Source organism: Triticum aestivum, chromosome 5A (assembly GCF_018294505.1).
Source record: "Triticum aestivum cultivar Chinese Spring chromosome 5A, IWGSC CS RefSeq v2.1, whole genome shotgun sequence".
NCBI lineage: Eukaryota > Viridiplantae > Streptophyta > Magnoliopsida > Poales > Poaceae > Triticum > Triticum aestivum.
Window position 1 is genome coordinate 710,024,779 of NC_057806.1, and position 13,637 is coordinate 710,038,415.

The window sequence follows — 13,637 nt, forward strand, 5'->3', positions numbered from 1 at the left end:
AGGGCTTCGCTTAAGCACTCGTGAATATGACTGGAAGAGTAAACCGTGGAGAGAGACGCCGCACACGGCTTGGAACAATTGGTGTGTCTCCAAGGGGTGCCCTACCCACGTATATAAAGGAGGGAGAGGGAGGAGGCCGGCCCTAGGGGCGCACCATAAGGGGGGGAGTCCTACTAGGACTCCTAGTCCCAGTAGGATTCGCCCCCCCCCCCCGCCTCTTTTCCTTCTCATGGAGGTGGAAAGGGGGAAGGAGAGGGAGTAGGAGAAGGAAAGGGGGGAGGGGGGTGGCGCCCCCTTCCCTAAACCAATTCGGCCTCCTCCCTTGTGGGGGGCGCACCAGCCCCTTGTGGGCTGGTTAGCCTCCCTCCTATGGCCCATATGGCCCATATCTTTCCTCGGGGGTTTCCCGTAACCCCTCCGGTACTCCGGTATGTACCCGTTACACTCTGGAACCCTTCCGGTGTCCGAATACTACGTTCCAATATATCAATCTTTACCTCTCGACCATTTCGAGATCGTCACATCCGTGATCTCATCCGGGACTCCAAACAAACTTCGGTCACCAAAATACATAACTCATAATACAAATTGTCATCGAACATTAAGTGTGCGGACCCTACGGGTTCGAGAACTATGTAGACATGACCGAGACACATTTCCGGTCAATAACCAATAGTGGAACTTGGATGCTCATATTGGTTCCTACATATTCTACGAAGATCTTTATCGGTTAAACCGCAATAACAACATACGTTATTTCCCTTGTCATCGGTATGTTACTTGCTCGAGATTCGATCGTCGGTATCATCATACCTAGTTCAATATCATTACTGGCAAGTCTTTTTACTCATTCCATAATGCATCATTTCGTAACTAACTCATTAGTCACATCGCTTGGAAGGCTTATAGTGATGTGCATTACCGAGAGGACCCAGAGATACCTCTCCGATACTCGGAGTGACAAATCATAATCTCGATCTATGCCAACCCAACAAACACCTTCAGAGACACCTATAGAGCATCTTTATAATCACCCAGTTATGTTGTGACGTTTGATAGCACACAAGGTGTTCCTCCGGTATTCGGGAGTTGCATAATCTCATAGTCAGAGCAATATGTATAAGTCATGAAGAAAGCAATAGCAATAAAACTTAACGATCATTATGCTAAACTAACGGATGGGTCTTGTCCATCACATCATTCTCTAATGTTGTGATCTCGTTCATCAAATGACAACACATGTCTATGGTCAGGAAACTTGACCATCTTTGATTAACACGCTAGTCAAGTAGAGGCTTACTAGGGACACTCTATTTTGTCTATGTATTCACACATGTACTAAGTTTCCGGTTAATACAATTCTAGCATGAATAATAAACATTTATCATGATATAAGGAAATATAAATAACAACTTTATTATTGCCTCTAGGGCATATTTCCTTCAAGGATTGCGTAGATTGCCCCTCCGCCATGCTCTCTCTCTCTCTCCATTTTCTCCCTTGTGATGCAAACCCGAGGCACACAACTACTCCATCACCGACTGTCGAGCTTCCCCACTGACGCTTACCCATTTGCCCCCACCTCTGAGCTTGCCATCCTCTTCTTGGCTCACCCAGACGGTAGTCCTCGCCAAAGCCCCCTCGCCCAGACCCGTGGTGAGCTCCCCTTTTACTTTCTTGTGGTGGTATCTTTGAATGTGTGATGTATAGTGATATGTGTGCAATGTGTGCAAATGTTGCCTAGCTTCTTAATTTGAAGTGTGCCAAGTATACTGCGATGTGTTTATATGTGTGCAAACATGGGCAGATGCGCATATGCACACAATAAAAAATTGAACACACCCTCTATTCCTAAATAGCTACAAACTATTGTCTATTTTTCTTAGCCATGCCACCATGCCAGATAAGCAAGTCATGCATGTAAGTTATAAGTTTTTTTTGCACTAATCTATGCACACAGCATTGCCACACCATCAATTAATACATGTTGGTCATAAGTTAATTTTCTACACTAGACTTTTTATTGACAATATATGTGTTAGGCGATTGCAGCATACCTATGTAGTTCATCCTTCATGTTTTTGTTAGAAATAGCATTCTTTTAACTAATTTTTTTCATATTTTTATACGCTTCCCAATTTCTATAGTTTTATAAGCTTACATTTTCTTTTCATCAGTTCTGGTTGTCTTAGGAACTATGAATGCATTTTTCTTAACAAGCTTCCTGATACGTCCCCAACGTATCTATAATTTTTGATTGCTCCATGCTATATTATCTACTGTTTTGGACTATATTGGGCTTTATTTTCCACTTTTATATTATTTTTGGGACTAACCTATTAACCGGAGGCCCAGCCCAGAATTGCTGTTTTTTGCCTATTTCAGTATTTCGAAGAAACAGAATATCAAACGGAGTCCAAACGGAATAAAACCTTAGAGAACGTGATTTTCTCACCGAACGTGATCCAGGAGACTTGGACCCTACTCCAAGGAACAAAAGAGGCGGTCACAAGGGTGGGGGCGCCCCCCCTAGGGCGCGCCCCCTGCCTCATTGGCCCCTCGGTGCTCCTCCGGCGTACTCCTTCCTCCTATATATACCTACGTACCGGCAAACGATCAGAAGAGGAGCCAAAAACCTAATTCCACCACCGCAACTTTCTGTATCCACGAGATCCCATCTTAGGGCCTGTTCCGGAGCTCCGCCGGAAGAGGGCCGTCATCACGGAGGGCTTCTACATCATCATAGCCTCTCCGATGAAGTGTGAGTAGTTTACCTCAGACCTTCGGGTCCATAGTTAGTAGCTAGATGGCTTCTTCTCTCTCTTTGAATCTCAATACAAAGTTCTCCCCCTCTCTTGTGGAGATCTATTCGATGTAATCTTCTTTTTGCGATGTGTTTGTTGAGACCGATGAATTGTGGGTTTATGATCAAGTTTATCTATGAATAATATTTGAATCTTCTCTGAATTCTTTTATGTATGATTGGTTATCTTTGCAAGTCTCTTCGAATTATCCGTTTGGTTTAGCCAACTAGATTGGTAGTTCTTGCCATGGGAGAAGTGCTTAGCTTTGGGTTCGATCTTGTGGTGTCCTTTCCCAGTGACATAAGGGGCAGCAAGGCACGTATTGCATCGTTGCCATCGAGGATAACAAGATGTGGTTTATTTCATATTGCATGAATTTATCTCTCTACATCATGTCATCTTGCTTAAGGCATTACTCTATTTTTAACTTAATACTCTAGATGCATGCTGGATAGCGGTCGATGAGTGGAGTAATAGTAGTAGATGCAGAATCGTTTCGGTCTACTTGTCACGGACGTGATGCCTATATACATGATCATGCCTAGATATTCTCATAACTATGCTCAATTCTGTCAATTGCTCAACAGTAATTTGTTCACCCATCGTAGAATACTTATGCTCTTGAGAGTATCCACTAGTGAAACCTATGGACCCCGGGTCTATTCTCATCATATCAATCTCCATCACTTTAATCTTGCTTTGCTTTTTTACTTTGCTTTTATTTTTTACTTTGCATCTTTATACCAAAAATACCAAAAATATTATATCTATCAGATCTCACTCTCGTAAGTGACCGTGAAGGGATTGACAACCCCTAATCGCGTTGGTTGCGAGTAGGTATCGTTTTGTGCAGGTATGAGGGACTTGAGCGTGGCCTCCTACTGGATTGATACCTTGGTTCTCAAAAACTAAGGGAAATACTTACGCTACTCTGCTGCATCATCCCTTCCTCTTCGGAGAAAACCAACGCAAGCTCAAGACGTAGCAAGAAGGATTTCTGTCGCCGTTGCCGGGGAGTCTACGCAAAAATTCAACATACCAAGTACCCATCACAATCCCTATCTCTCGCATTACATTATTTGCCATTTGCCTCTCATTTTCCTCTCCCCCACTTCACCCTTGCCGTTTTATTCGCCCTCTCTCTCTCTCTATCCTCCCTCTCCTTTCCGCTTGCCTCTTGTTTGCTTGTGTGCTAGTTTGCTTGCTTGTCGTTATGTTTGAAATTGGGGAAGTTATCGCCAATATGGGTGATAACAATATCATGGAAAATTCTGATGCTCCTGCTGAAGAACCCCCTACCTACCATTCAAAAAGATTTCGAATCGGTAGTGGTAATATTATTGGAAAAGGAGTTATTCAAGATTTCTTTACTTGTGCCGGTGCTTTGCCCTCTATGGGCGGTTCTATTCTCCATATAACTAGTAGTCTTGCGGACGCTATTGCCATGCTTATCGTTGAACTTGAAAGGCAATTTATTCATATGCACCCATCTATACAAAGAGTTTTTCTAGAATTTTCTAATATTGAGCATTCCTCTGTTAAGCGTGCCGCTACTATCTTTTTGGCTCATGAATTCAGATTTATAATAAAAGAAGCCAAAGAAATCTTTGCGCACTATAGGGTGGACGCTGGTCGTCCTCCCATAGAATCTATTCTCTTCGATCAAGAAGAAATTATGTGCTTTCAATCTCCTGACTATGTTGCTTTTAATGAAAACCTCAGAAAAAAGGTGCCAACCAATATTTTAATTGATAGAATCTCTGAACTTAATGATGATTTGGCTATTCGAAATAATGAGCTAGAATACTCTCTTGAGTCTAGGCTCACAAAGTTCTGTCAAAAGAATGCTTATAATGATGAATTGGTTGTACAATACGAAGGGCCGAAAGAGGAACCTATACCTCCTAAAATTGATCTTGGAGACTTCTGTCCTATTAAATTTAGCCCTTTTGATTACTTTTGCTTGCCTCAAAGAAAACTTGCTGCTGAACGTAGAGAATATGAAATGAGCTTCACCGATCTATCTTATTACTATGGCAATACTTAGATCTATCCTCGCTTTTATGCCTAGCCAGGGGCGTTAAACGATAGCGCTTGTTGGGAGGCAACCCAATTTTATTTTTATTCCTTGCTTTTTGCTCCTGCTTAGTAATAAATAAATTATTTAGCCTCTGTTTTGGTTGTGTTTTTTGTGTTTAATTAGTGTTTGTGCCAAGTAGAACCGTTGGGAAGACTTGGGGAAAGTCTTGTTGAACTTGCTATAAAAACAGAAACTTTAGCGCTCACGAGAACTGCTGTCATTTTTATTTGAAGAGTGATATTTATTTAATTCTTTTTGAATATGATTAATAGATAAATTACTCACGTACATAAATTTATTTTAGAATTTTTGGGGTTCCAGATCTTGATCTAGCTACAGATTACTACAGACTGTTCTGTTTTTTGACAGATTCTGTTTTTCGTGTGTTGTTTGCTTATTTTGATGAATCTATGGCTAGTAGAATAGTTTATAATCCATAGAGAAGTTGGAATACAGTAGTTTTAACACTAATATAAATAAAGAATGAGTTCATTACAGTACCTTGAAGTGGTCTTTTGTTTTCTTTCTCTAACGGAGCTCACGAGTTTTCTATTTTGAGTTTTGTGTTGTGAAGTTTTCAAGTTTTGGGTGAATTCTTTTGATGGATTATGGAACAAGGAGTGGCAAGAGCCTAAGCTTGGGGATGCCCATGGCACCCCCAAGAAAATCCAAGGACACCAAGAAGTCAAAGCTTAGGGATGCCCCGGGAGGCATCCCCTCTTTCATCCACTTCCATCGGTAATTTACTTGGAGCTATATTTTTATTCACCAACATGATATGTGTTTTGCTTGGAGCGTCTTGTATTATTTGTGTCTTTGTGTCTTAGTATGCCACAATCATCCTTGCTGTACACACCTTTTGAGAGAGCCATACATGAATTAAAATTTGATAGAATACTCTATGTGCTTCACTTATATATTTTGAGCTAAGTAGTTTTGCTCTATGTGCTTCACTTATATCTTTTGAGCGTTATAATTTTGCTCTATGTGCTTCACTTAGATCTTTTAGAGCACGGTGATGGATTTGTTTTAAAGAAACTATTGATCTCTCATGCTTCACTTAAATTATTTTTAGAGTCTCTTAATAGCATGGTAATTTGCTTAATAATAATATGCTTGGTATTCAAGATTTGTGAAACTTTCTTTTGAGTGTGTTGAATACTAAGAAAAGATTGAAGCTTGATAATTGTTTTGATAGATGGAGGTGATAATATTAAAGTCATGCTAGTTGAGTAGTTGTGAATTTAAAGAATACTTGTGTTAAAGTTTGTGATTCCCGTAGCATGCACGTATGGTGAACCATTATGTGATGAAGTCGGAGCATGATTTATTTATTGATTGTCTTTCTTATGAGTGACGGTCGGGGACGAGCAATGGTCTTTTCCTACCAATCTATCCCCCAAGGAGCATGCGCGTAATACTTTGCTTTGATAACTTCTAGATTTTTGCAATAAGTATATGAGTTCTCTATGACTAATGTTGAGTCCATGGATTATACGCACTCTCACCCTTCCACCTTTATTAGCCTCTCTAATACCGCGCACCTTTCGCCGGTATCATACGCCTACCATATACCTTTCTTAAAACAGCCACCATACCTACCTATTATGGCATTTCCATAGCCATTCCGAGATATATTGCCATGCAACTTTCCACCATCTAGTTCATCATGACACATTCATCATTGTCATATTGCATATCCCGGTACACCGCCGGATGCATTCACATAGAGTCATATTTTGTTCTAAGTATCGAGTTGTAATTGTTGAGTTATAAGAAAAATAAAAGTGTGATGATCATCATTATTAGAGCATTGTCCCAAGTGAGGAAAGAATGACGGAGACTATGATTCCCCCATAAGTCGGGATGAGACTCCGGATGAAAAATAAATAAAAGAGGCCAAAGAAGCCCAAATAAAAAGAGGCCATAAAAAAGAGAAAAGGCCCAAATAAAAAATATAAAAAAATGATAGAAAAAGAGAGAAGGGACAATGTTACTATCCTCTTACCACAATTGTGCTTCAAAGTAGCACCATGATGTTCATAGTAGAGAGTCTCTCATATTATCACTTTCATATACTAGTGGGAATTTTACATTATAGAACTTGGCTTGTATATTCGAATGATGGGCTTCCTCAAATTGCCCTAGGTCTTCATGAGCAAGCAAGTTGGATGCACACCCACTTAGTTTCTTTTTGAGCTTTCATATACTTATAGCTCTAGTGCATCCGTTGCATGGCAATCCCTACTCACTCACATTGATATCTATTGATGGGCATCTCCATAGCCCGTTGATACGCCTAGTTGATGTGAGACTATCTTCCCCTCCTTTTTGTCTTCTCCACAACCACCATTCTATTCCACCTATAGTGCTATATCCATGGCTCATGCTCATGTATTGCGTGAAGATTGAAAAAGTTTTGAAAAAGTTAGAATATGAAACAATTGCTTGGCTTGTCATCGGGGTTGTGCATGATTTAAATACTTTGTGTGGTGAAGATAGAGCATAGCCAGACTATATTATTTTGTAGGGATAACTTTCCTTGGCCATGTTATTTTGAGAAGACATAATTGCTTTGTTAGTATGCTTGAAGTACTATTATTTTTATGTCAATATAAACTTTTGTCTTGAATCTTTCGAATCTGAATATTCGTATCACAATTAAGAAGGTTTGCATTGAAATTATGCCAAGTAGCACTCCGCATCAAAAATTCTCTTTTTATCATTTACCTACTCGAGGACGAGCAGGAATTAAGCTTGGGGATGCCTGATACGTCTCCGACGTATCTATAATTTTTGATTGCTCCATGCTATATTATCTACTGTTTTGGACTATATTGGGCTTTATTTTCCACTTTTATATTATTTTTGGGACTAACCTATTAACCGGAGGCCCAGCCTAGAATTGCTGTTTTTTGCCTATTTCAGTGTTTCGAAGAAACGGAGTCCAAACGGAATAGAACCTTCGGGAACGTGATTTTCTCACCGAACGTGATCCAGGAGACATGGACCCTGCTCCAAGGAACAAAAGAGGCGGTCACGAGGGTGGGGGGCGCCCCCCTAGGGCGCGCCCCTACCTCGTGGGCCCCTCGGTGCTCCTCCGGCGTACTCCTTCCTCCTATATATACCTACGTACCCCCAAATGATCAGAAGAGGAGCTAAAAACCTAATTCCACCGCCGCAACTTTCTGTATCCACGAGATCCCATCTTAGGGCCTGTTCCGGAGCTCCGCCGGAAGAGGGTCGTCATCACGGAGGGCTTCTACATCATCATAGCCTTTCCGATGAAGTGTGAGTAGCTAGATGGCTTCTTCTATCTCTTTGAATCTCAATACAAAGTCCCCCCCTCTCTTGTGGAGATCTATTCGATGTAATCTTCTTTTTGCGGTGTGTTTGTTGAGACCGATGAATTGTGGGTTTATGATCAAGTCTATCTATGAATAATATTTGAATCTTCTCTGAATTCTTTTATGTATGAGTGGTTATCTTTGCAAGTCTCTTCGAATTATTCGTTTGGTTTGGCCAACTAGATTGGTAGTTCTTGCCATGGGAGAAGTGCTTAGCTTTGGGTTCGATCTTGCGGTGACCTTACCCAGTGACAGAAGGGGCAGCAAGGCACGTATTGTATCGTTGCCATCGAGGATAACAAGATGGGGTTTATTTCATATTGCATGAATTTATCTCTCTACATCATGTCATCTTGCTTAAGGCGTTACTCTGTTTTTAACTTAATACTCTAGATGCATGCTAGATAGCGGTCGATGAGTGGAGTAATAGTAGTAGATGCAGAATCGTTTCGGTCTACTTGTCACGGACGTGATGCCTATATACATGATCATGCCTAGATATTCTCATAACTATGCTCAATTCTGTCAATTGCTCAACAATAATTTGTTCACCCACCGTAGAATACTTATGCTCTTGAGAGAAGCCACTAGTGAAACCTATGGTCCCCGGGTCTATTCTCATCATATCAATCTCCATCACTTTAATCTTGCTTTGCTTGTTTACTTTGCTTTTATTTTTTACTTTGCATCTTTTTACCAAAAATACCAAAAATATTATATCTATCAGATATCACTCTCGTAAGTGACCGTGAAGGGATTGACAACCCCTAATCGCGTTGGTTGCGAGTAGCTATCGTTTTGTGCAGGTACAAGGGACTTGAGCGTGTCCTCCTACTGGATTGATACCTCGGTTCTCAAAAACTGAGGGAAATACTTACGCTACTCTGCTGCATCATCCCTTCCTCTTCGGGGAAAACCAACGCAAGCTCAAGACGTAGCACTTCCCCCAACAATGGGCCGGGCATCATCAATTTATATTACATGAGTTTGGCTATGTACAGAAGCACCTACGCTCCAATCGATGTGTATTTTCCTAGTACATGTGAGCACCAAAGTGACATGGATTTTCCCAGACAATTGTTGAGCATGGCCACAGAATGGACCTATGAAAATACTAGGGTTCTCACTGAGTTGTTTGTGGAGCAAGTGAAGGCTGCAAATAGGCCAAACAATTATTTGATGCCAAATGCATTTGAGGAGGTGTGAAGGAAATTCAAGATGTGAATCAGGCTCGAATACAAATATGTCTGATTTAAAATCAAATGGGACAAGCTAAAAGGTGATCACAACATATTCCCGAAACTCAAGTTGCGGGATACCGAATGGGGATGTGACTTTGAGGAAAACCACCATGCGGAGAGGTGCACCCCTACTAATCCTATGGAGAAATTAGAAAAGACCCGCTCCTCCAAGCGGATGCAATTGCATAGAGAGGGCCTTTGTTGTTTTGAAAATGAAATGCAAAATACTACTCAAGATTGATTGAAACACAAAAAATGATTGTTGCGGCAATTATGACGCTGCATAACTACATTCTCCTTCATGACAAGGATGACTTCAACTAGTTTCAGTGTGTTACGGATCTGAATTATGTTCCACCAATGCCGGAAAGATACTATAAGTAAGGTATATTCATCAAATTTGCCGAGAGCCAGCGCTTTGGCTCTCGGCTTAGCTGAAATAAGTCAGCGTATACAGTTTTTCCAGTATTGTAAGTGCTCCCATGATACCAGCTTGAAAATTACAATTTTAGATGTGTAATTTTTTTGTGAATGTTCAGAACACATGTGTCTACAACCCCTAAAAATTCAGATCAAAATCCGAAATATACAAAGAGAAACAAAAAAGACAAGTCGAGATGTGAATAGTACCATGCCCAAAAACTGTCAAGAGCCCAAATTTTATAAATGGTAGACTAAAACAAAGTGACCATGCCCCCATTAATTGTGCATGATTAGCAGAGGCCATAGAGTAACGTCCATGGGTAATTTGGAATGAGTGCAACTCGAGAGTCTTCAACAACATCTTGAGAGTCATTGACAAGATCCGAGATGAAACGTGCAAGTGGGTGTTAGCCGGGGCTCAACACTTGAGTGATATTATGTTGGGAGAGTAGGCATTTGTTTCGCCTCCGGGTTAGCAACTTTCTTAAGCTCATTCTTAATTAATGAATGTGTCAAATCTTTTGCCCTTCCAAAAAAAAGTGCAGGCTTGATTTTATGGAACTGAACTTGGGATGTATACCACCAAACTAAAGGTTGATAAATGAATTCAATGCACACGAGTTAATGAGCAGGTGCCACAGTGTTCAAAGCCACACATCGTACAAGGAATCAAAGATGTGCCTTCTTGTGCTCAATCCCGATGGAACCAACAGTACAGCAAAGCAATCACTATTTTGTAGAGCATCTCATGTTTTCTGCTGCAATGCGGCTTATTTGTGAGTGACTCATCGTAATTTCGGGCGTATTTTGGACGGTTGCCAATTCCTGTACGTGGTTTTCGTTGAAAAGATTGCAGCAAGTGACAGAGAGGGGAAACAGAGGAGAAGGTAGGAAAACTCATTTTATTCCAGCACCGATCATCACCCAACATTTTATTCCAGAATCATGCGTGAGTGCATGGACGCAGCATGCACTCTCTCAGGTCTCAGCTAGGCTAAGCTATAGTCTCTTATCATCTCTCATGGAGGGAGGTAGCCTACCTATAGCTGAGCCCTACGCGCTAGTGATGTAGCGAGCGAGGGAGGGGTCCTTGGCGTACTGGCAGAAGCACGCCTGCTGCGCGCGCAGGTTGCCACAGCACGCGTCGCTCGGCTTCGCGCCGGTGGTGATCGCGGGCATGCACACCGTCAGCTGCCCCACCTCGCACGCCGCGAGCGCCCCGCCTGGCGCCGCCACAACCAGCGCCAGCATCATGGCCACCAGCAGGACCTCCTTCCTCATCGCCATGGCCGTCGTCGTACGTTGGTCTGCTCCTCGCTCACTCTCGCAGTGGCAGGTGTTGAGTGTGATGGACTGCTACAATGGTGGTTTGGACTCCCGGTGTATTTATAGACGGCCACGCACCGTCCGATACTTCGCCAAGTATTTGGAGTGCTGGCAACCTAGCTAGCTAATTAAGAATCCACCTGTCGCGAGCCGGCTAGTTACTGAACTGCAGTACGTAGTTCGCCATGACTAGGGTCAGCAAAGAGGTTGATGCATGCATGGCTACACTTATGTAGTATGGACGTACCTAGTGCATTCAAATCCAGTCGGTAGGTCAGCCAAGTAGTTCGTCCATGTTGGCTGCCCGCTCGGTGCTGCCAAGGATTTGAAAATTGGACGAAAAAATGGTGAATGTGAAAAAGGTTTACGAAATTGACAAAATATATGAATTTAAAAATTATTTATGACTTTGATTTTTTTTTTGAAAATTGAACAAAAAAGTTCAGGAAGCTTAAAATGGAAAAAAGTGGAAAAGCATAAACTAAAAAGATAAAGATAAAGGAAAAACAAACAGAAATAAAAACAAAAAAAGTTAATGTTTAGAAAGCAGAAATAAAGGATAATGGTTTAGCCAATTTGGGCATAGAGAGTTGTGTGGTAGAGTTATACAAAAATACAATTCATTTCTTTTCAGTTTTTGATAATATGGATAATTCATATCTTCTAATCCAAAATTATAGTTTAAATAATTATATATATTTGAATTCCTGACAATATGATCATTAGAACAAAACCAATCAAGGATACATTTCAATCATCTTTAAATTTCATTGTTTCAATCACATTTATATTATTTGAAACATGTTTTTTTCTAAAATTGGTTAAATCAAATGAAATCATGTTTTTTAAATACAAAAACTTGTACAAATCACTTTTTTGATATATGTGTGATTAATGATATTTGAAATCACTTTATCTAAATAAATGAAATATGCGGAAGATCTAAAACAAGACCTATGATCTGGCTTTAAACATTTCAATTAATACTGAAGAAAATTAGTTGGGATACCAAAATATGTGAAATCAAGCAAAATATAAATTAATTTCACAATAATTAAAATTGTAAAATTTATTATTTAAATTATGTGAACCATTAGTTCTCATATATATGAAACAATTTGTTTCAAAGTGTGAAAGTTTGTGGAAGTGTTGTATTGTCAAATGTGTGAAACAAGTTATTTCAAAAATCAGAAATAATTTGCTATCCATGGTGGTAGCTACGCACATCCCTGATTTTTATCTTTAATTATTTTGGTAAATTATTTTGGACTACCAAAAATAACTCTATAACAAAAATATCGTGACGTTGTACCATCCAAGCAAGCAAACAAGCAATTATACCAAAATGGCAAGCAAAAAGACAAAGAGAACTGAGAAAAGTCCCTTTATAAACAACGATAAGTGAGAAAAGGTCATTTCTATACAACAAAAAATGCACTTGTGGCAATGCCATAAGAAACCCGACACCTCATATATAACTTTTCTTACTACTCCCTCATATATAAAAACGGCACTTATGACAAAGGGTGTGTAGTTGCCACCATGCGTGCGTAGCTACCACCATGTATATGAAAGTGCTTTTTGTCGGTGAGTGAAACTGATTTACAATTTCTTTAAGCTACTTCTTTTCAGTGTGTGAAACTAAGATTTTGAATCCAGTAAACGGATTTTCTGTTTCAATGCTTTAAACGGTTTCTTTTATTATGTGAAACTATTTTTCTACAAATCTTATATACCTTTTCTTTAAAAAACGCAAAACTCGTCTTTTGGCGAGAATTTGGGAAGCTGCTTACTATAGTGTGAGATATTCATATTTATAATGCATGGAACATCTTTTTGTCAGCTATGTTACTGTGAATTTTCTTGAAGTACAACTGGTTATTTAAAAATGTGAAACCTAATTTTACAATGAGTGAAACTGATTTACATTTTTTAACTGCTCATTAGAGTGCGTGAAGTTGATATTTTCAATATATGAAACATAATTTTTATTTGTGAAATTGGTTTATATTTTCTGAAGTTTCTCATTTCAGTATGTAAACTTATACTTTTAATATATGATTTTTTATGTTGGAAACCTATTTATATTTCCTCAAAAAAAATCAGTGTGTGAAACTAATAGTTTTTAATCTATGATGTGTTTTCTTATTATATGAAAATGATTTCAAATATGATTGAAAGAGTAAATTACAGAAACTGACTTGAAATAGGATAGCAACAATAAAATAAAAACTGGTTCAATGTTTTATCCATGATTGGTCTTGTTTCGAAGATCCTCTCGCTATGAATTAAAATGTTACTAAGAAAGCCAAAAACATTCTTTTGAGCCCTTGAAGGCATATTTCGATTGTTTACAAAGCATATAGCAACAGAGTAGAAATTCCCTAAAAAAAAGAGCAGAAATTTTATCGCGGTT

At 39.7% G+C, this 13,637-nt stretch overlaps 1 protein-coding gene across 1 annotated transcript; it reads right to left on the reverse strand.

Moving 5' to 3' along the window:
* Positions 1–10,778: 10,778 nt before the first annotated feature.
* On the reverse strand, positions 10,779–11,246 carry LOC123108590 (non-specific lipid-transfer protein 2G-like). Its single transcript, XM_044530347.1, has one exon. It carries the CDS (start codon positions 11,180–11,182, stop codon positions 10,949–10,951), a length of 234 nt encoding a protein of 77 aa, XP_044386282.1. The 5' UTR covers positions 11,183–11,246; the 3' UTR covers positions 10,779–10,948.
* Between the last annotated feature and the right edge of the window lie 2,391 nt (positions 11,247–13,637).

Coding starts and splice junctions, on each gene's coding strand:
- LOC123108590 (XM_044530347.1), bottom strand. CDS start 11,182: ATGGCGATGAGGAAGGAGGTCCTGCTGGTGGCCATGATGCTGGCGCTG.